At 43.0% G+C, this 24329-nt stretch overlaps 1 protein-coding gene and 1 long non-coding RNA gene across 2 annotated transcripts; one reads left to right on the top strand and one right to left on the bottom strand.

Annotated features, from left to right (window-relative positions):
* Nucleotides 1–689: 689 nt before the first annotated feature.
* LOC101754092 (putative disease resistance protein RGA1) lies at nucleotides 690–4698 on the top strand. The gene has a single exon (XM_004967746.2). It carries the CDS (start codon nucleotides 700–702, stop codon nucleotides 4576–4578), a length of 3879 nt encoding a protein of 1292 aa, XP_004967803.1. The 5' UTR covers nucleotides 690–699; the 3' UTR covers nucleotides 4579–4698.
* A 12658-nt stretch (nucleotides 4699–17356) lies between these two features.
* Nucleotides 17357–20609, bottom strand: LOC111257244. Its single transcript, XR_002677659.1, has 2 exons — nucleotides 20182–20609; nucleotides 17357–19728 (listed from the first exon to the last, which is right to left on the bottom strand). It is a non-coding gene; the product is annotated as an uncharacterized LOC111257244 (long non-coding RNA).
* Between the last annotated feature and the right edge of the window lie 3720 nt (nucleotides 20610–24329).

A 24329-nucleotide genomic window follows, 5' to 3' on the forward strand; every position in this document is an offset into this window, starting at 1 on the left:
GGACGTCGAACGTTGTGGCGCTAGCAAGTCCGAAAGAAAAAACCCTGATCAACGGAAGTATGGGTGAAAGTCAAGCCTGCGGTCTGTCCTAATCGCTTTTCTGATTCCACTTGTTGGCAGAGTCAGAACAATAATCCATTCTGAACATATAGCATCACTCCTGGAGATTGGAAAATAGCATTGACCAAGTAGCCGAGACTCAGGTCAGATGTTATTTTCCAATACACTTAATCCTGTATTACTAGGCTTGTGACAAAACGTTCCTTGGCATTGTCTCGAGAGAAAGGTACTCGTACGACCTGGCAAACAGGTCACGCTACCAACGAAACTTGGGTTGGTTTGTGGCTTTGACTTGGTTTGTGGCTTTATTAGTTTCGACGTACCATTTGAGTGTTGATAAACAACGCATCTGATACGTTGTTTGATCCACTAGCTAAAGATTTTGTTAACTGGTTGAACCTAACTAAAATGAAAGATCAGATTGCCCTTCATTTTTCTCAGGAAAAGTTTTTAAGTAGGAAGGAAGGGTAGAATAGACAGATATTTCTTCAACACCTGTTTAGCTAGCTAAAGAACTTGAACGCCCTTATCCTTCTCCATTCTTTGGAGGGAAAAAAAACGCCCTCCGCTTCAAACCTACTCCTATATGACTAGAGCAACCTCTCCATTCTTCATTGACTAAGCTACAGTAGAGAGGCAATGGCGGAAGGAGTTGTTGCCTCGAGCATCGTCAAGGAGGTGCTGGCCAAGATCGGCTCCTCGATTTGGGCCGAGGTCGCCCTCCTGAGGAGCTTCAGGGCCGACCTGAGGACCATGGAGCGCGACCTCACCACCATACGGGATGTCCTCTTCGACGCCGAGAAGCGAGGCGGCGGCGGCGACAGCGCCATCCGCGACTGGCTCCGCAGGCTCAGGGACGTCGCCCACGACATCGACGACCTCCTCGACGAGTGCCGCACCGACCTCTGCGCTTCGCACCAGCGCAACAACACGGCGTGCGGCATCGCCACCAACCTCTGCTTCCTCCGCTCCCTCGCCATGGCGCGCAGGCTGAGGTCCCTGAGCCGCGAGCTGGACGCCGTCGCCTCCGGGAGGGACAGGCTGCGCCTGAACCCCGGCATCCACCCGCCGGCCCACCCGTCCGCGCCTCCCAGGCGCGAGACCATCTCCATGGTCGACGAGTCCAAGACGGTGGGGCGAACCGCCGACAAGGAGAAGCTTATGCGGCTGGTCCTCGACGCCGCCAGCGACGAGGACGTGTCCGTGATCCCCATAGTCGGCTTCGGCGGCCTCGGCAAGACGACGCTCGCGCAGTTGGTGTTCAACGACCGGCGGGCCAACGACGAGGTGTTCGACCCCCGGATCTGGGTCTCCATGTCCGTCGGCTCCAGCCTCCGGACGCTGGTCCAGCCGACCGTGAGCGCAACCAAGGACAAGGAGATGTGCGACCTCGACAACCTCGACGCCGTCGCGAGCTTCCTTTCACGGTCGTTCACGGGGACTAAGTTCCTGCTTGTTCTTGACGACGTGTGGAACGAGAACCAGGAGGAGTGGGAGAAGCTGCGGATGCTCCTCAAGGATGGCAAGCGTGGCAGCAAGATCATCGTGACGACACGGAGCAGGAAGGTCGCCATGATGGTGCGCACGGTACCGCCATTCGTGCTCAAGGGCCTCTCCGACGACGACTGCTGGGAGCTATTCAGATGCAAGGCATTCGAGGAAGGGGAAGAGGCTTTGCATCCAAATCTAGTCAATGTGGGCAGAGAGATTGTTCAGAAATGTGGCGGTGTGCCATTAGCGGCGAAGGCGCTTGGGAGCATGTTGAGGTTCAGTAAGAGTGAGCAATCATGGGTGGATGTTAAGGACAGTGAGATATGGCAGATGGAGAAGGAAGATACGATCTTGCCGTCTCTAAAACTCAGCTATGACCAGATGCCACCTGGTGTGAAGCAATGCTTTGCTTATTGTTCAGTATTTCCAAGGAATTACGAGATTGACAGGGACAAGCTTATTCAGCAATGGATTGCTCTTGGGTTTGTTGAACCTGCAAAGTATGGTAGTCAATCAGTTTTCAATAGAGCGACTGACTGTTTCGAGCATTTGTTGTGGATGTCATTCCTTGAAGAAGTAGAGGAGCTTGATTTATCAAAGAAAGAATTAGAGGAAGATGTCAATGTTAAGTACAAGATTCATCATTTGGTGCATGACCTTGCACAATCTGTTGCAGGGGATGAAGTTCAGGCGATCAATTTCAACCAAGATAATGGTCACTCTGAACCATGCCGCTATGTATCACTGGATGCTGACATGGAAGTGCCTGAACCTGAAGTTCTCCAAAGCATGCTTCACAAAGTGCGTGCCTTCCATTCATGGGGATATGATCTTGACATCAATTTGGTTCTTCATGCTAGGTGCTTGCGAGTACTAGATTTACGAGGCAGTCCGATGATCGAACTGCCTCGATCAATTGGAAAATTGAAACACCTGAGGTACTTGGATATTTCTTCATCCCCTATCAAAACTCTGCCCAATTCCATCAGCAGCCTCCACAATTTGCATACTCTACACTTGTCCAATTGCAGCGATCTTTGTGTTCTTCCCATGTCAATATGCAGCCTTCAAAATCTACAGATCTTGAATCTTTCAGCCTGTAGCTTCCATTCCTTACCAGATTCGATTGGTCATCTCAAGTACCTGCAAAATCTGAATATGTCATTTTGCAATTTTCTTGAGACATTACCAAACTCCATTGGTGAACTCCAAAGCTTGCAGACCTTGAATTTTAAAGGTTGTGGTAAGCTCGAAAGTCTTCCTGATGCTATATGCAACCTCCAAAAATTGCAATATTTGATCCTTTCTCAGTGTGGAATTCTCCAATCATTGCCCAAAAATATTGGAAACCTCTCAAACTTATTGCACCTGAATTTATCACAATGCAATGATCTCAAGTCAATCCCAGACTCAATATGCCGCATAACACGCCTGCATACATTGAATATGTCTCATTGTAGTAGTCTACCAGAAATACCAGCATCAATTGGTAGCCTTAAAGAACTTCAATTTCTTATTTTGTCACATCATTCAAGCAGCTTGTCACTGCCCATATCAACCGGTCATCTACCAAACCTGCAGACCCTGGATCTCTCATGGAATATTGGTCTGGAGGAACTGCCTGAATCAATTGGCAATCTTCATAATTTGAAGATCCTGATCTTGTTCCAGTGCTGGAGCCTTTGCAAGATTCCTAACTCCATATCCAACCTTGTGATGCTGGAGAGGTTGAACCTTGATGGATGCGAACAGCTGACCATGCTACCAGATGGCATAATAAGCCTCAACAATTTAAAGCACCTGAGAAATGACCAATGCCAATCTTTGGAGAGGCTGCCTCATGGATTTGGGCAATGGACGAAACTCGAAACATTGTCCTTGCTTATTATAGGTGACAGATATAGCAATATTGCGGAGCTAGAGAACCTCAATCTTTTAACTGGTGAGCTGAGGATTGAATGCAGGTCATATAAGAAGGATCTGGCAATTGATGCCAAGAGAGCAAACTTAAGAATCAAGAGAAAACTAAGCAGCCTCACCTTGTTATGGACTGGTTCATGTTTCTGTGTGGATGTAACAACTGTTGAAACATTTCTTGAAGTTCTTGTGCCACCTGAAAACCTTGAGGTCCTCGAGATAGATGGCTACAGGGGCACTAAGTTTCCCAGCTGGATGATGAAGAGCATGGAGTTGTTGCTTCCAAATCTTGTATCCCTCAGTTTGAGCAACATCTGTGATTGCAATTGCCTTCCACCCCTTGGGCATCTTCCTTATCTCCAGTCTCTTCAGCTCCGCCATATCACCGGTGTTGGTAGTATGGGCTCTGAAGTACCTGTGGAAATAAACAGAAGTGCTCTATACCAATCATTGAAGGAACTCCACTTTGAAGACATGCCCAACCTGGAGATTTGGCCAACTTCATCATCAATGGATCACAAGGACAGCCAATCCGAATCATTATTCATGTTTCCTGTTCTGAAAACTGTCACTGTAAAAGAATGTCCAAAGCTGAGACCAACGCCGTGCCTGCCAGATGCTATAGCAGATTTATCGGTGTCAAGTAGTAGTGAGATGGTATCATCCGGGAGGATTTCCCGGCCGTCATCCTCGGTATCCGCATCGCTTCTGAGGAGACTCTGGATTAAAAGTTGCCATGTTTCATCCGATGAATGGACGCTGCTGCAGCACAGACCAAAGCTCGAGGATCTGGTGATCGAGTACTGCGAAACGCTACGCGTCCTGCCTGAGGCCATCCGGTCTCTCGGTACCCTGCGGAGCCTGAAGGTTTTGAACTGCGCTGAGCTGGAAGCCCTTCCAGAATGGCTGGGCGAGCTTGTAACGGTTGAATCTCTGGAGATAAGCTGCTGCCCGAGGCTGGCCTCGCTGCCAAAGGGCCTGCAACGCTTGACTGAGCTGAAGGAGCTGACCATCACTGACTGCAGCTCTGTGCTGAGTCAGAGATGCACTAAAGATACAGGCAGGGACTGGTTCAAGATATGCCATGTTCCAAGCATCGTAGTCTCATAAAATGTAACAGCGGGCAAGTATGTGTTTAGCTGACTATGGTTGCAGCTTGCAGAGATCCGTCCTTGTTTAAAAGGGTACATGCACCTGTCCTTGCAAATTAAAGATCTCTGCTTCCCGGCGCGTTCCCGTCGTCCACTAATATATAATTTGAAGCAATATTGCCAAATTTTAGCCATCCAAATAAGCTAATTACTGGCAAGTTATTCTTTTGGTGGTAGACTCTTTTGGTGGTAGACTGGTAGGTGACAGACATATCAATAGCGATGTGTATGTATTGAATTCATCAATCTCAAAGTCTTCCGTGCTTCTTTTGTAGGAATAAGGTGAGCTGTGGTGCGTTCATGTAATAGGACATAACTCGCTTTGCTAGGATGAAACTTTGACCTACTAATATATCATCAATCTGGTAAAAATTATTATAATAAGTTAAAACTCCATATACTTAAAATATACTTAATTTTAGATTTGATCTAATTTATAGTATCTTTAGTTTGGGACGCATTTTTTATATACTCGTCGGTCCCATAATATGGCTAGCGCTCAAAATTTGTCACTGCCAGCTTGCTCGAATTTGAGCCATCCATCGGTTGTGGCCCGTGATACGTTTGCGTTGGCTTCAGTCGTGGGCTGTTTCGTTTCCAGGGCTCATACTTTGTTTCCTGTTGGGCTAGCTTGTATGCCTGATTCGTGGGCTATATTTTTAAAATTTACACGTTTTCTTGTTTGTGGGCCAATTTGTGGGGTTTTATTATAGAGCAAATTCCCAGTATGCCATTGGAAATTTAACTCATCTCCTACGTGCCATCAAAATTTAATCCATCCCCTCAGTGCCACTAGAAATTTAACCCCATCCCCTACGTGCCATTAACGTCACAGCACAGTTAAGTGGGTGTTCAGTGAAGATGGAAAAGACAATACTACACCTAGAAGAAAATAGATGAATGCTATCCCTTCTATGCCATTTCAATGAAGAACAATAACGTACTTCCTCCGTTCCAAATTGTAGGTCGTTTTGATTTTTCTAGGTTCATAGATTTTATTATTCACCTAGGCATACACTATATCTAGATGCGTAATAATATCTACGAACCTAAAAATACTAAAACGACCTACAATTTGGAACGGAGGGAGTATCTGCGTATAACAATGAGTTCTCCGGTACATATATATCTTTGTGTCACTAATGCACAAACCAACACACACTCAGTAGTCACTGGGAGCAACACAAGCACATATGCATAGACCATTGCTTCACTAATGCACGCACCAAATCAGCTGTAGAACCAGCCATACAAGTATCCGCTGATGTCCATAAGCATCCTTGCAATCCGCCGTAGCTGTCCATACAAGCAGAGCCATACATGCAAAATAACATGAACTACTAGCTCACATAATCCCAACAAAATAACAGCAGGTTTGGTTTTCACAAAGACAAGCAAAAGAGGAACCGCCACAAAATGATATGCCTCAACTAGACGTTTAGATCTCGAAGTGCAAGCTTTCTTTTTTTTAAGAGGACATCACCTGCTCAGATACACCCACATTAGCACTTACAGGTGAAATAATTCTTTATCATGATTGTAATTGATATATTTGATGAATTGATATTGCACCATAATGTGTGTTCGTTCTCATTTTCAGAAATACATACGTGGATCAAAAGGAGTATTAAACATACATGGAAGGCATGGAGCACCAAAGAAGTTGATTGGGGGCCAAGTCAAAGTATTCCCAATGTCCTCCACCAGGCCACCACGTCACTTTTGGCCCAAGGAAAGAAAGAGATCCAATCTAACACGTTTTGGGGCTGGATTCTTGTGACGGCCGCCACGACCTCATCCAGACTCCGTCTTGACCGTTCAATTACTCCTTGGAATCCTTATGAAGTCTACTTTTATATGGATCCAGACTCATGTCTATATCTATTCTGAGACGGCTGCAATGACTGAATTACTACCGTGAGATTTTTTGTCCAAAGGTGCCGCATCGTCTTATTTTGGCCCAATGGGTCGTGTATCAAGTTTGGCCCATTAGGAACGCGTCTTAGGGTTGGAGCACGACCCCAACACCTAGTTGGTCATCCTCCCGCCTTTATATACCACTTTGCCACCACCAAGAACAGATTGGGTTTTGTTTTGTTGAAAGTTTAGCCATTGCTACTTCCTTGTAGACGCGTGTGTCGACTAGACCATCTATTCTACTCGATTCAGAATCCCAACTTTATGAGTTCAGATTGGTTTTCATCTCCATATTTGCAATTGAGTTCCTTGTTCTATCTTATTTCTCGATTGCTTGCAGGAATTACCCTAGTGGTTTGGTTGATCGTGCTCCACAAGATCACAACAACCATTGGAGGTGGTGTATCGGTTGGTAAGGCACATCATCCTTGGATGGTTGTAGTCGGACAGTGAACATCATCTCCATCCCCAAATCGAGTTATCCACCTTCTCTCATCAAAAGATCATGAATCAACCCTAGCGGGTTCATATCAATTGGTAATTAGAGCAAGGTTGATCGGTGAGAAACTTCTAGTTCTTTGCTGTTTTTAATTTCCTATAGTCTAGAAAAAGCCCTAAAAAATAGTAGATTAGTTTCCCTTAATCCTAAAGACCCTTTGAGCCTTTCACTATTACTGCTTAGTTATGGCTTATTGAATTAACGGTTGCATCGTCGTGTCAAGTTGCTAGTCTTAGCGTCTAGTCATTTAGAGTTTCGAGTTCTAGTCACGTTTGTGTCACCATCTTAGATTAGAGTTTCTTTGTTTCTCTCCACGAATCTAAGCAGATTTCTAAGTTCCTTTATTTTGTTTACCACCATTAACCTAACCACGTCCTTTGAGGTTTCATCCCCATCCATTCTTCCATCGGCAAAAAGGAAATCCAACAAGTTCAAAATAGAATTCGATTCGGAGTCCTATTTCATCCTAAAAAGAAAAGCTTCATATTTCCTTTGTTAGGAGTCCGAATAAGGAGTTTAAATACAGCCTGGAAACCTTAATTTGTGCTCTTTCCAACGGATCTGACCTTGGTCCCAAATTCATTCTGAGCGCTTCGCAATCGCCCTAGAGATTTGTGCATCTGCTGGTTTTGCAAAACAACCACTTGTTTAACTTTGCTATTGACTCACCCATCCCAAGAAAACATTTAATTGTTGTAACTAGCTTGTTATCTTTTGTTGCAAAATTTCAGTTTTGTGCTACTTGAAAGAAAAAAAGAAAAGAAAGAAAAGAAAGAAAGTAGAAAGAAATAAAGAAAGAAAAGAAAGAAAAAGAAGAAGAGCAGGGTTTTCTTTTGGTGCTAACCCTTTTGGTGCTATTTCTCTCCTAGTGATCTTTTTTGCCGCAGTTCAGTGACTTCGTTTGTGTCCAGGCTCGCGTGTTTAGCACGTTCTATTCTAGGACCTGCACAATAACACCGTTGAGCGTTTGTTCAATTTTGCTTGCAACTAATGTGATTCTAATACTTCCTTGATTTAGCCCACCTACAGCTCCATATATTCGACTACAGCTTAACAAGGGTTGTTGCTTCGGCATCGATACACTTTCTTCCACGGTTGCAGATTTGATGGTTGTCATCACCTCCTGTTTGGCTTGGTAAGAACATGTAAGAAATTGAATGGACAGGTTTAAGTGAAAACAACAATCTTCCACCACCTATTTTCTTTAGTTGGTAGGCAACTTGTGAATTTTTTCTATCCACTAACAATGGCAGGCTCGATGACACATGTGGGAGCTGAGAGCCTGCACCATGGGTATTCACAACCTCGACAATATATGGGATCATACCCACTGAAGGTACATGATGATGTTCTAACTGAGGTTAGCCTTCTTTTGAGGGAAATTTTGACCCTCGTGCATACATTAATTGGGAGCTTAAAGTAGATGCTGAATTTTATAATTATGACTTGTCTGAACGTCAAATGATTTTAGCTGTTGCGAGTGCTTTAATGAAATATACTTTGACTAAATGAAAACATATTTGTAGGCACAACATAGTTCCACCAACTTGGAATGATTTTAAAAAGCTTTTTCGAGAAGAATATATTCCCTCATACTATGTTGATCATTTTCTTAGCAAACTGGACAAACTAAAACACGGTAGCAAGATTATGAAAGAATACTACCATAATTTTAAGAGTGGATTAGATGAATGCATGGAAGATGTTATGAGTAGGTTCATGAGAAGGCTCAATTCTGAAATTCGAACCTTATTAATTAGCATCATACATACATATTGGTCAATTGTGTTGTCTTGCTCTCAATACTGAAAAGAAGATTCTATTATCATTGAATACTTGTAAGAATGATGCGACCCATAATATGCAAAATATGTCCACTCTGCATGCTAATGAAGAGCAACAATAGTGGAATCCACTGCTGATTTTCCTTTATCACAAAATAATTTACTTGTCGTTTCTTGTGATAAAAAGGACTTATATGCTGATGATTCTTTTACTCCTATGCCACAAGTAATAATTACACAGATGGAGGCTAATTCCCGAGACGAATCTATTAAGCCTAATTAATCTATCATTAGCAAATGTTTACTGTAGCAACACATTATCAAATCATGGACTAATTAGGCTTAATAGATTCGTCTTGTTGTTTAGCCTCCACTTATGTAATGGGTTTTGTAAATAGTCTACGTTTAATACTCCTAATTAGTATCTAAACATTCGATGTGATGGGTGCTAAAAATAAGCAAGAGGAACCAAACTAGCCCTTAACAGCGGGCAAGCTTGTTGTTTAGCTGACTATGGTTGCAGAGATCTGTCCTTGTTTAAAACTTAAAAAGGCAGCTCGGCGCGTTCCCGTCGTCCACGAGTCGAGCAGGGTGGCGGCGAAGGCTTTCACGGCACGGCGAAGCCCGGCCGCCGCAACAGCAACCCCGCGGCACGTACACCCTCATTTGAATTGTAGATCATTTTAATTTTTTTAGAGTTAAACTATTTTATGTTTGATCAAAATTATAGAGAGAATTATAAAGATTTAGGCACCGAATACATATACTAAGAAAATATATTTAATGAAGAATCTAATACTACTTATTTTGTATAATAAATGTTAGTACTTTATTGTATAAATTTAGTTAAATTTAAGATGTTTTGACTTTCTAAAAAAATTAAAATAACCTATAATTTAAAACGGAGGGAGTAACATGCAAACCTGTCCACCAAAGTATCTTGCAAGTTTAAGTCGTCGCCGCCGTACACGAGAGCTAGACGTGCCAAATGTAATCACGCGGCCACACAATCGTTAATGATCCGTCAATAATTGCCAGTAGGAAGGTTTGGCCCGCCACTGACCTCTACCATAAGCCCATAAAGTTATCACCTCCTCTTTTTATCTTGACACCTATTACCACCGATTTTAAAGAACTGATGATGATTTCTTTTCACCATCGATTATGGACCAGCAGTGATGCTCCTTGTCACCACCGGTTAGTGGCTGTAACATCACCGCCTCCGTCCTCCACGCTCTATATAATGCCTCTAGCTACTCGTCGCATCAATACATCATCTACTCCAACAACAACAACAACAAGCCAAGCCCTCACCGTACTTGTGAAGGATACATGCAGTACCATGTCTGATCAATGGCGGCTCAAAGGCTGGAGGAACGGTAAAGTCCTTCAACGAGCCGGATGGGTTCGGGTCTTCGGGATAGTTTCGTCCGTTCCCGATGGCGTCAGGGATTACGTGGTGCGCCACTCAGATGTCAAGATGGATGGCTCTGCTGGCCTGATCTTCGAGGGCCAGCGCGTGGAATTCACTGCGGGCACCGGGGATGATGGCAAGCCCGTTGCCCTTGACGGCGGTGAAGCTACTACCGAGAATGCGAGCAAGAAAGAGGTGATGTACTGATACATAGTAGTGGCCTTGTCTATGATGTCATCTAGTATTGTATTGCTAGTGTGTGATGGTGTACGTGTATGTTCAGTCTCATGCCATGTATTTACGTGTGTCACAGGAGATGATCTCTTGTGTTGTTTGAATAAAGAATCTTTATATGAGTTTTTTGCGTGTAATGATGTAAGAACATGCACCTAATCATAGTTGTTTTGACTCATAAATTTTATTATGAATTTAGATGTAGAGGGATCGTGCCCATGCGGAAATATAATCAGTAAGCAGATGCACCTTTAACCGCTATATGAAGGAACCGAGCTTGGTTGAGTATGGAAAACTCACAGAAGTGGACTAACGAATCGCATCTTTCAGCTTTCTAGTTATTAACCTTCACTCCTTCAGAGTTCTCATTTGGAAACTATAGCAATTGGTATCAAGCTAGGGTGATGCCAACAGAAAAATGACCCGTGGCACGCTCATATACAATTTTCAAGATATATTGCCAATTTTAGACATCCAACCACGATTTTGACCAAACCATCAAAACTTGTCAAAGTTGATGTGATATTGCTCCCTCGCATAAAATTACAAAACATAATTCAGTTTGTTCATTAGGATGAAACTTTGACCTACTGATAATATACCATCTATCTAATATAAAAATTATTATCATAAGTAAATACTTCCTCTGTCTTAAAACTTAAAATACAAAATTATAGATTTTATCTAAGTTAAAATATCTTTAGTTTGGGGCACACGTTTTTATACACTCGGTCCCAGAATATAGCTGGCGCTCAAATTTTGTCGCTGCCTGCTTGCTCAATTCGAGCCGTCGGATGTGGCCGGAGATTCGTATGCAATTATTGGCTTCACTCGTTCTCAAAAAAAAAATATTGGCTTCACTCATGGGCTGTTTCATTTACAGGGCTCATACTTTGCTTTTTGTTGGGCTAATTTGTATGCCTGATTCGTGGGCTACAATTTTTAGAATTCATTCGTTTGCTTCTTTGTGGGCTTTTATTATGTGGGTCTGATCCATGGGCTATTTTAAAAAAGAAATGTTTTTTTACTTCCTCGTAGACCTGATTTATATTTATTAATGTTACTAGTAAATATGTCCGTGCGTTACCACCTGCGGATACCTAATATTTATAATTTAATATAATCATTTAATTAGGTTGTTATCTTACTATGTCTTTATAGTGAACTTTTTTAGTCTTCATAATTCCCGATCGAGCCCAATGAGTATTTCTTTTACTGTTCTTTGAATTTGTATTTTCTTTTACTGCATACGTAATGAGAGAACCAAAATCTGATTAACACGACAACACATACAGTATCAAAGAAACAATTTCGTCAAATCATCCTTGTAGACCAGGTTTCCATATAGATAAAATGAAATTGATGCCTTTTAATATAAAAAAAGTCGTCGTGCAGTTCATTCAGTTATAGCTTGAATTCTGAATATCTAGCATAGATGCAAATCAGGAAGTCGGCAGAACCAAACTGCAGTATACATGCAAACATATATGCACAAGAACCAGCAACATATCAACTCATATATGAGTGTAATAATAATAATAATTTCGACAAAGCATCATTGCACACGAGGTATATATCCAGATATGAGATGAAATTAATTTCCTTACAAAATTCAAACTTTGAATATCTAGAACAGAAGCAGAGCAGGGAATCTGCAGAACCAAACTACAGTATACAGGAACCTAGCTAGCTCCAACAATTTCTTTATTACAAAGTCTATGGTAATTAGGCCAGTCTCATTGGGAAGTTTTATAAGAGTTTTATAGCATCAGTAAAATTACTGAGTTGGTAAGGTGATTAATAGAGGGAGTTTCATCCCCATGACATTTATCTGGCACAGTTCTCATTCTAGGTAACTGTGCAATAAAACTATACACCGAGACTGACCTTAACAAGCAGAAGGTCTAGGGATACAAGTGTTAGCATCATCTCAACATGATCTCATCTATTCTTCCCTAGCAAAACGATTTATAACTTTGAGTAGCATGGATACACCGGAAGTCTTGAATACCTGCAGGCATGATGTCTTCCAATTCATTCTCCTTGTATGTCAATAGTTGTGCCATAAATTACTTTCTTAGTTCGTAGCCATCTTGTACATGCATACATAAACATAAGATAAACAATTAAACAATTTTGAACAAATTCACGTACCTTGTGTGCAGCCTTGCAGGTCGTAGATAACAAGCTAAACACGGCAGGGCTTTGCTTGGCGTCGATGGAGGGGATCTCCGCGCGTGTTGCTGAGCAGTTTCTCGACGGCGAGGAGGTCCTGGGCTCCTGGCAGTCTGGCACAAACACGTCGAAGATGCCCCAATTGCAATTTCCAGATGTCAAAGAAGACAACCCCTAGCTATGTATACAGGCAAGAATGCAGCCTCGATTCCAATCCAAGTCGGGGAATATGTCGATCCCCACATGCCCGGCCTCGATTCCGATCCGATTTGGCAGTGAACTCGATTCCTAATCGGTGAGGACTTCCGTAACATTGAGGGCTGCTGCTGCAAGAGCCCGCGCTAGGTCCGGGTGCCATGCCGGCCGCCATGGTGAGGAGGAGCGATGGTCGGCGGCACCACAGTCAGGTGCGAGAGGTGGACGGAGAGGGAGCTGCGAGCGAGAGCACAGCAGCAGTGCTGGAGGGGAAGGGCGGAGAGGGAGCAGCGGGCGAGAGGAGCAATGGCAGCGGCCGGACGAGCGGAGAGGAGTCGCGGCAGCGGCAGCATCAGACGGGGAAAAACGGGCAGAGAGGGAGCCGCAGCAGTGGCGGGCGGACGAAAGAAACGGAAGAGGAGGTGGACGAGCGGAGTCGCGGAAAGGGAGACGGATGGTTCTCGCGAAGTAAAACGAACCGAATATGGACCCCCACCTGTCAATCACAGAGATAGTAACAGATTAGTGTTTAGGTCCACATGTCAATGTAATTAAGTTGAACCAAGTCAAAAATCAGGACAGAAGCGTTGCTTAGTAAGATTTAATGTTCTCCGTTAAATCTTGATGCATGCTGGTCAGCCATTTTACTATGTTATTGTTTACTGAATTATAACTTACTAGTAAATTTGAGAGAGAGAAGGTGATATAAAATTGTATTGTATGCATGAGTTTTTTTAGACCAAGTCGATTACAATTGAAGACGTGCCTTATTATGTGTATTTCTTCAATTTATGAAAGCTACTAACAAGTGTCGGATCATGCCACAGAAATCGAAAGAATTGCAATCCTCGAGCTTATTACTACCAGAATAGACATTCCACAAATTCTAGCGCGAGGCGATCCAACCTGAAACTACCAGATATGTATATATTTTTACACATCAGTGCTGAAGACGGAGCAGCTAGAACCTGCACTGCACTGCGTCTTTGCGCGGCGCGCGCGGCGAAGCGGCCGCACGCTCCTGTTCCAAAAGCGGTGACCCCATCCCAAGAGCCACCCGTCCGTCCGTACGTCCCTTTGACGCTCCTGAAGGACGATGCCGATGCATGGACCACCGCTCAGCCGAGCCGACAACCAGACACCCAAAGCTGTACGCGCCGCACGTGACCGCATCCGAGCAGCCCGCGGGCGAAGCTCAGCCGCCGGAATGGCGAGCCCAAGCGCGCAGCCGAACGGACGGTCGGCTGGCCGCAAAAGTTGCGGCGCCGCCCGCGCGCCCTATGCTTGCCTAGACGAAAGCGACCGCACGGCATCGTCGTCGCGGTGCCATCCGGCGGCCGCACGTCCGATCCGGCCCCTGGGGTGAAAGAAAGATCCGTTGGCGCGTCGTCTCATCGTCTCATCGATCGATCCTGACCGCTCGAAGCGGCCGGCTGATCACGTGGCCTTAGCAAAGCCGCTTCTTACGTGTAACCGTGTTGCAGCGGTTCAAAGCTGGAATCGAAGTAGAGCACTGTAAGACGTTAGGCTGCAACAAGCCCCTCCAACCTATCCGAAACGGATCTGGTCGGAGGATGACCAAGTTTATATACAAATATATTAATATTTTTAATATAGCTTCTTTATGAAATATATTTTTATAGCATACCTATTTAGTGTTATAAATATTGATACTCTTCGTTATAAAATTGGTCAAATTTAAAATAGTTTGACTTATGACAAATCTAAAGAGATACTCTTTACGAGACGAAGGGAGTACACGTTATGCATGCCGGCCAATCAATGCCTGCTCGTCACACGTCACACCTGGTCTGGGAAAAGGGGAGGGGAAGGGGTCTGCTGGTTGTACTGTACAGCGATGGAGCGGAGACAGAGGTGGAGGAGGGGGGATGCCGTGCAGGGCTGCATAGCTCGGCTAACTAAAAGATTCAAGAACTTGCTTGCCACCAAAATCTTCACCGCTTTGATGTGAGATGTTTGACCATAAGAGCCAGTGACATGCATATATGGCAAATGATCGAAACTTAGGGGGTGTTTGGGAACACCCTATTAAAGTTTAACACCTGTCACATCGAATGTTTGGATACTAATTAGGAGTACTAAACATAAGCTAATTACAAAACTAATTGCATAGATAGAGTATAATTCGCGAGACGAATCTATTAAGCCTAATTAGTCCATGATTTGACAATATGGTGCTACAGTAACCATTTGCTAATGATGGATTAATTAGGCTTAATAGATTCGTCTCGCGAATTAGCACAAGGTTCTGCAATTAATTTTATAATTAGCTCATGTTTAGTTCTCCTAATTAGCATCCGAACATCCGATATGACACTGTTAAAGTTTAGCACCTCGTATCCAAACAGCCCCTTACTATTTTCGTTCTCATCAAACGTATAACTATTTACTGTTTTATTTGTTTAACAATCTTTTCTGTAAATATTTATACAATACATAAATCTACATGTTAAATTAAAATACTTTTTTTACGATAAGATCAAGTGGCACTTATTATTTTACTTGACTTAGCTACTTGATTGAATAAATACTATTAATCAAGTTTAGAAAAAGTTACGGTGTCAGCTATCCCGAACCATTTAAAGCACGATTTTTTAGTACGGCTCAAAATATAGTGATACCATGATAACATTTAGATTCCACCTATTATTGGACCATCTAAAGCACAATCTTTTATTAGTATGGTCCGAAAAACTGTGATGGCATGATAACATTTAGATTCCACTTTTGGACCGTCCAAAACCTAATCTTTTTGCAAGGCTCAAGATACGGATTGCATGATAAGCTTTAGACTCCACCAGCACGGCATGAATGTGAGAGTGGTGTCGTGCCTAGGATCTCGACAAGGTGAGCGTGAGCGGCATGACATGGCACGATGGCACGTCATCTTGATAAGGTATATCTATTCTAGTCTTTATATTATTCTCTTATTTTATTTTCTCTTTTGTTATTATGAAGTACTTGGATACGCATATAAATTGCATAAATAAGTTATGGTTGATGACAAGATAAATTGTATTTTAGTGATATTTTATAGGAGTTGGGTTTTTGACGGGTATGATATAGCGATGGTAAATCATTGTATGGGCGTACTTAGCCTAACTCCATACTTATCGGTCCAGCAGTGCACGCCACAACATGATGAGAGTGGCGTGCCTACTGCCTAGAGTACTAAGCAAGGTATGATACGATAAGAGAGGCACGAGAGAGCGGGATCATGCCATGATCTAAGAGTGCGTTTGGCAGAGACGCCACGGTGGACGTAGTCTTAATTAATTGCATGTGGATTTCTGTGAAAATCTATGCGCGGTTTGGTCTCGATCAGTCATACCACTTCGTCAGTAACATGATTTCGTGGAAATATTTCCCTATCCTATGATTTCCTATAGTGGAAAATTCCTGCACCTTTTCATTTCATGTCCCACTCGCGAGACGCGCATCGGGGGGCAGAGCAGAGAACAGATCTCCGGTAATTATTTGTTTTTGCTTCAAACATACAAGGTAAACCCAATTGCACTCCTGATAATTATTTGTTTTTGCAATCGCACGTATCCAATCTACTTCATTAGATCCTAGATTTATTTCCATTAGATCATAAATCATGTTTGGGTATTTTGAAGCATTTCGCTACTGCACGAAAAACGATACAAAATGGGCGAGTTTCGCTACTCAAATGCACTGTTTTTATGTAGCGAACTTCCGACGAATTTTTTTTCGTATCGTTAACTTTTGAGGCTTGCTTTATTCACAAGTGCATATCAACTGAACTTGGTTAAATCCTTGTGCAGAAATTGGCTTTACAAAAAATTGGGGGAAATTGTCAAAACGAAACATTTGCATAGATTTACAACATCCAACTCCTTTTGACTCACCTGAACAGTCAAAAGGTGGGCGGTTTGTTTTCCCCTTTTCCCCTTCAATTTATTAAGGGCAGAAAGTCCGTATTAAACACTGTATCATCATCAATGTTTAAATCATGGAAAGATGCTGTTAGTTGCTGCGGAAGGAAGAGAAAACATTATTAGAAAGAACACAAGAAGAAGAAAGAGAAAAGAGAGAGAAGAAGAAGAAAGAGAAAAGAGAGAGAAAGGAACAATTAGGTGCAGGATGGTGTGATCTACGTGGAGGACAAGAACTAGTCGAGGATTAGGAAACTACTTGTAGCAATTAGAGTAGGACTCACTAGTCGAATCCGACTAGTATTCTTGTAAACAACTGACTTGTAACCCTACCCTGGCAATATAAGGTGAGGCAGGGATCCCTTCAAACAATCAATCAAATACAACACATACGCGATCTAAGCGGCCCGAACCTGTCTAAATCGTGTGTTTGAATTCACCTTCAAGTTCCTGATCTCAGCGAGTCCCACGCACTAAACACTACCTCGGGCACCCCCCTCAGTAGGTTGCTGCGTCTAAACACCGACAGTGAGGAAAATATAGAAGATCACCCGTATCCGTTCCCAGTAGCACCCAAGATGAGCATACAGGAGACAATGTAGGTGGAACTAGTTCTCTTATATTTATAATAGATGAGTACATGTTCCTTTATATAACCTTGATCCTTCAGGGTATTTGGTATGAGCCTATAATTATCCCTAGGTTTAGGAATTTCTCAACACTAGTAATCCAGCTCAGCGTTCCGCACATAGGATCATCTCGCTTTCCCTCAACATCAGCAGGATTATCTCGTCTGATCTTATACTGCAGCGCTCCGCACACAGGACAATCATCCCCCCTAAAAAGAGTTGGTATGCCTTGTCGAGGGGATGGGAGTGCAAAGGCGGCGAGGAAGGGGGAGGAAGTTTGGAGGAGAGAGAAGGGTGTTGTGCGATGCGAGGAGACCGACACGGCCAGGGGAGAAAGTTGTTTTCTCGGTTTAGTCCCTGAGCCCCCGGAGTCCTTTTGCATTGATCCATGCTCGTTCCCCAGTGCATTTGGGTATGCCAAGCGAGTTGATCGTCAATTTTCTTTTCCTTTTCTTTTCAACCTCGCAAGTAGTTTTCCACAACAAAGTGTCGATACAATAGATGTCAACAATTTTGAACCGAGAATTTTCTATATCAAATGAAACAGTGGTGCTTTATCTTGTATTCATTACTCCATTGGATGTGTTTAGCATGTTCAAGACAAAAAATCCTAATTCCTTCTGGTGATTGGAATGTGGATAAAGATGGGCGTGATGTGCAGTTAAGAGAGGGGCAGCTTTCTTAAGCATGGGCGTCAACGAGCTGGGCCACACTTGTACAATAATGTACTATGGATTATCAGAAATCTATCATTTCTGTATTCCTTTCGGTTGAAACCTTACGAGCCTACCAGCATAAATCAAATTTCTAACTCAGATTTAGAATGAACCTATCAAGCGAAGATAAGAACAAATAGAACTTCATATTAGGTATTCCAGTAATTGTAACAACGAAACATACCTGCTTGTCCCCAGCTAAGATTTTCTTTTAGCGCATTGCGAGTGAGCTTAGGATCAGTTCAGTTTCAACCGAGCATGCAGATGTGCATATCTTCTGCAATCTAATCCCGGCCACCATATTGATTAATTGTTCTGAATTCACCAGGTATGTGGCCGTGCTACCACTACCCGGGCAAATCCGAGCCAATTGATTTAATCGGGGGCAAGTGTACAGGCAGCCTCTCGCCCTCTCTGTATGTTCGATTGACATCTTCGAGGAGTCTGAGCTATCGCGACCGTAGCAAATCTGCCAAATGATTCAAATCTACCTGCAGCAAATCTCGCTCAGGATTTGAAATCGATGCAGGCAAGGCAATGATACGTGTACAGCTGGCCTAGACGTCGTCACGAGGCGAGGCAGGCAGGCGCTGCGAACTCTACTCCCCTTCGATTCAGGCGGCCGTGCGAACACACGCAAGCGGCAGTACGCCAATCAATGGAGAGCCATGGGCAAGCAGCGCACGCCAGCGATTATGCCATTGCCGTGAGTTAATTTAACCATCATCGAATGTATTTCATGTTGGAAAGAAACAGAATGATTTGGAATTCATCTTTGCTTACTCCCAGAGCTGATTCTTTGCAGATTCCAGTAGGAGCTCTGCCAAATAATTTCTCAGAGATAAGTAATTCCTTCTAATTATGTGAAGTGATTATCTAAAATGAACTAAGAAGCTGCGAGCCGGAAAAAGTAACTTCTCCTGATTCTGTGAAGTGATTCTCCATCTTAATTTTAAGAGTTTATGCTAAAGAATTAAAGAGAATCACTTTCAGCCACATAATCAATTTCTACAAAACATACCCTAAGTCCTACCTATATAAGCGTCAAATAATCAGCTTGGTCAAGATGTGTGGGAAGTAGAGCTGTGTTGACTCAGAGCCTTTGCCATAGTTTGATATTAAAATTCGATTGACGGCCAAAATGATCAACGCAAACAAATATTTCAATATAAGGGAATTTAATACGATAAATGCAAACAATAGACATGTGGCGAACAAGATGAAACACCAAAACATTTGTGCACGGATTGTGCTTCACAAACGCGCTCTGTTCTGACATCGAAGAGTAAGGTCCAGGCCGACAAGATGGCGCAATCGTTATACCCGAGGATGCAAACGCCTAAAGAACTTTGCCAAAAACTTGCCGATGATGAAACAAACAGCAACTGTAAAATTAAAAAAACACTGAAACCGAAACAAACTGAAACTCTAATTCGACTAAATTTTAATAAATACTACCAAGCAAATCAATTGAGTATGTACTGAGTGATAAGTGATCACCACTAGCTTGAGGCCGAGACGTTGACCAGCTAGCTGAGCCGCAAGTTGGCACTAGAAAAGTTGCATTTGTGCATGGCCTTGGCGGCAATGCCCGCCGCAATTCGCAAGAGCTTCCTATCACACGGCCTGCAGTTCTTCTCTCGTCAGATATAATACTGCTTGCTCCAGCAAGTGTACAAATTACCAATCGTACACACAGTTGCCAAAAGCAAAGAAAAATGAGACCCTGCGCTGCTACCATAAAAATCGAGCTCCTAGATCGGGCAGAGTTGTGCATGTACATCCAGTGTCCGGATAAGATCGAGGTGCCATGCCCAGACGTACACATCTTATCTCGTTATCTCCTGTACGTTTGACTCTCGCTGTAGTCTCCTGTGACATTAAGCGGCGATGCCGACGTATCTAGGCGTTTTCATCAAGAACACGCAAAGGAGATTTACGCGTCCTTTTGCTAAAAAAAGGACGCACGCATGCATTATTGAAGCTAACTAATCTACCCAAGCAAGGACAAGGAAGGCACGCTCAACTCTGAACCGAAGATATCCATCAGGGAAGAACTCGAATCAGGGAAGAAATTACCATGCTTGGAGCAGCTGGTATAGTTGATGGATGTTGCCTTGATCTTGCCCTGATCATCATCAGATGGAAAAGTGTGTCGCCGCAGACAAGGCCTTACATCAGGAGCAGGGGCTACGGTGTAGCCAAGGACAACTTGCCGATGGCCGATCGATCAGCACACGCATCCAGTGATCTGACGATCAGATGGAGGAAGCGAAGCATCTGTCGATCGGCAAGTCATCCTTGGCTGCACCATAGTCCCCGAGCCTAATGTTAGGCCGCGGGCGAGTCCATCGATCGATCCGGCGACGCCGGCCGAGCAGCCGCCATGGCTGAGCTTGCAGCCACGGCTGGGGGAGGAAGAGAGGAGAGAGCTGCTGCTGGGAAAGGGAGAGGGAGGCGGACAGGGATGTGCTTGCTTGATGTATGGGGGGATCTTTATAGATGCCATTTCTGAAGGGGAAGTAGGTCGGTGGGGGAATTGAATAGCCTGCATTTCTGGAAAAACACTTGAATGCTCTTGGTTATCATCATCTGCGGATCTTTTTTTGAAAGGGACAGGCTACGATCGGATAAGGAAATGTGGTCACGCGGCACATGCATTTCGCGATCTTTGCTGCTAGCTACTACGTGGGAAATCAATGCCAAAAAATCATGGATTGATATGCGTCCACGTATGCACACAGACATGGGACACGCTGACCAAACGATTTCAACGTTTTTGTCTCTGCGATAACACGCGTATGTAATTTCAAACCAAAGGTTCCTGAATGACTCACTGACGGCAGAGCAAATTAGTGTCGATTGTTATCAGTATATCATCAGGTATAAATAAAGTCGTGTATGCTGGACCAAATGTAGGCTTTGTAGGTACACGGTGGGTGATCCTGAAAGCTGACAGCCATGTTGTTTATGCTGTTTTCCACGTCGGAGATTCCTCGTCCTCTGACAGGGCGCCTTTCCGTTGAGGAAAATCTGTCTAAGCACAAAAGATGAAAAAGAAACGATGGGGGACATCACGGGCCTGACTGGGGCGTCGCGCTGCCGTGCACTCCTCCCGTCCCTCCGCTCAGCTCAATGCACGATCCCTCGTACGGCTCTCTGCCCCAGCTCGTTGCCCTGACAGCGAAACAGTTCGATCGGCCGGTGAGCTGTCCTGGAATTGGCAATGGCGTCCTCTTCCTCCTCCCGCGCCCATGATTGCGAGGGTTGAAACGACGCCTGCGGCTGGCCGGCCGGCATGTCGTGCACGGCGAAGAGGGCGCAGCGGCAGCGCACGGCACGATATCACGGAGGAGGATCGCCCGCGGTTCGTTCGAGCCGTTCTGACGGGGCAGGAGAGCCAGGACGAGGTGGTTTGGTCTTGGTGGTGACGGCGCTCAGAGCTTGCTCCCTGTACTTCGTGCCGGGAGATTTTTCTAAACAAACACCATACAACTTGTAAAGTGCTCAATCTATAGTATGTGGGTGCGGATTTGTCCAAGAACTTATAAAATATTCAAATTAGTATAGTAAATTGGTAAATCGGTGCATCTGTAGTCCAACAAGCAATATATTTGTTAATGTCGGGCCAGAGGATATTCACATCAGAACAAGTTTTTAAGCATTATTTATTATTGATATTCGTGTCGCAAGGGTAACGTATTTAGCTAGCACTAAAACCTTCAGTGCTTACGAAATTAATGCTATGACTTCGTATTAATTATTTTTTATACAATGATTTAATTTTAAGTAGAAATATTTAATTTTATATTCAATATTGACAAGTTCACCTCAATGTTTTACATTTTGATTATATGCATATCTGTTCAACTAAAAAAACCATATATTAATGCATAAAGTTTGACGTAAATATTGTTTAAAGCCACATGTACTTGTTTAGAAAGTAAAGCTGAGCGAAACTAGAAACATACATACTTCTCTACGGTTATTGAATACATGAGCAGAAGTGCAGAACAAACCCAAGGTCACAGGTCTCATGTGGACTTTAGTTTTTCGGTAATACCAATGATGTAATTCTAAAATTTTATTCAATTTTAACTAATGAACAAATAAGTTATGTACACAGTTGAGAAGCAACAGACAGGTCACGATCAATGACTTTTATTGACAAAAAGTAAGAATTATTGATTGGAATAAAATTTACATGTCCATCTACTTTGCTTATTACGTTCTCGTTGTGACGTTTGGACTGTAGGTGCACCAATTTGCTAAGTTATTAAACTAAATTGAGCATTTTCCAAGTTGTTGGACCAATCTGCACCCACCTGACAAGTTATTGTACTAAATTGAGCATTTTACAAATTGTTGGACCAATCTACACCCGCCTGACAAGTTGTTGTATGGTGGGTACAATTAACTCCAAAAAGTATTGGTTGGAACTTGAAATTAACCATGTCATCTTTTCATGTGATCAATGATAATCTAGGCGCGCGAGCCGAGTCGATTGAGGATCTATGTCGGGTTTGAAGCTCTAGAGTTCGCTCGAGCTAGCGCAGCCAATGCTCGATTGAGCTCGAGCTCGGCTTGAGAAAGCTTGGCAACACATCAAAAACACAGTTTTCTGACGGTAGACGTAAAATGTGGCAACATAGCTCGAAACGTGGCTTGAGTAAGCTCCGTGGGGTAATCTTAACTTGGCAATAGGTCAATGCTTAAAGCTTATAAGAATAAGATACACACCTCACATTCACCATAGTTGTTTTAGAGTTGGACACAAAAGTTATGGAGATAAAAAAAGAGAGACAATTTCACCCTCAATTAATCTTCTCCTGAAGTCATGTTTGTTTTAGCCAGAGATTATAAATTCTAGCTTTTATAATCTCTAGCTGAAAAAAAAAACAGTTTTTGAATATCCATCCCACACTCTCTGCGCTTTTGCCAAATACATTTACCCACCACGGTACTATGCTCGCATTTTCAAGTTGGTGTGCGAAGTAGTATCAAATAAGCCATTCAAATCCTTCAAGTTTCTTTGCTGGGTCAAAATGATCCCTAGGCTGACAAGGTATGACATGTATTCGTGCCATGTTTGCATGTTGGAATCGCCTCTTTTACCACCTGGCTTTGCATTATATTAATGGCTATGTATGCACTTCATAAACTTCAATTTAATCTTTTTTTGATAAAATTTTGGAGATGATTGGTTAAGACATCGCATTGTTGTTCGTTCTATAAGAAAAGGTCGAGCTATTAACTGACCTATTCGATTACTTTAACCATCATCAAATGTATTTCATGTTGGAAAGAAATAGAATGATTTGGAATTCATCTTTGTTGCATTTTGTGCATTAAGCATGTTGCTTTATTTATTTATTTATTTATTTATTTATTGCTACAGGTACATTTTGATTCCTCTCATTTCACAAAATTCATGAAGACACAATACGATTTATTATGCTTGTCCGTTCCTTCTCAAGCAACCTAAGAATGACAGGTATATTGTGGTCCATGCATTGAATTAACATCAAGTATCATTTCTAGTTTCACAAAATAAGGGGTAAATGAAACAATGACAACATGCTAACTCATCCAAGGATGCTCACAATTGACATGGCATGAGCATGTGGCGTGCCACGATAGCTCAGGAACCATTTTGACCCAATAAGAAAGGTTGAAGGGCTTAGATGTCCGATTTAATACTCTAGGGGCTTAAGTGACTCTTGGACAAAGTTGAGGTATATATTTGGCTATTTTGCCTTAACACATGTTTTAAGTGACTCTTATGGCTCACTTGCTAACTCATGATCCTGTTGATAACTTCCATCTTCCCCTTACAGTCATTGCATCAGAACAATTTCATAACTTGATTGATACTCTACAATTTAATGATCACAATTTCATAACTTAGATTGATACTCTACAATTTAATGATCTAGGAAATGACCAGTGGAGCTATATTTGGCGAAGAGGAGAATACACATGTAAGAAAGCATACAAGGCTCTAGTTGGAAGTACTTCCGCAGCAAAACCATTCAAGTGCTTGCGAAAAAGTGGTTGTCCCAGAAAGCATAAATTCTTCTTCTAGTTGTTTTTATTGGATAGGTTGAACACTCGCAACCTTTCTTTTAAGACGTGCATAACATGTTTTTCATTAAGTAGAAGAGCAGAATTACAAAGGGCAGCCTAAGAATAAGATGCCACACAGGCAGCTGCAGACGACCTCAAGC

This window comes from Setaria italica, chromosome V, assembly GCF_000263155.2.
Source record: "Setaria italica strain Yugu1 chromosome V, Setaria_italica_v2.0, whole genome shotgun sequence".
Taxonomy (NCBI): domain Eukaryota; kingdom Viridiplantae; phylum Streptophyta; class Magnoliopsida; order Poales; family Poaceae; genus Setaria; species Setaria italica.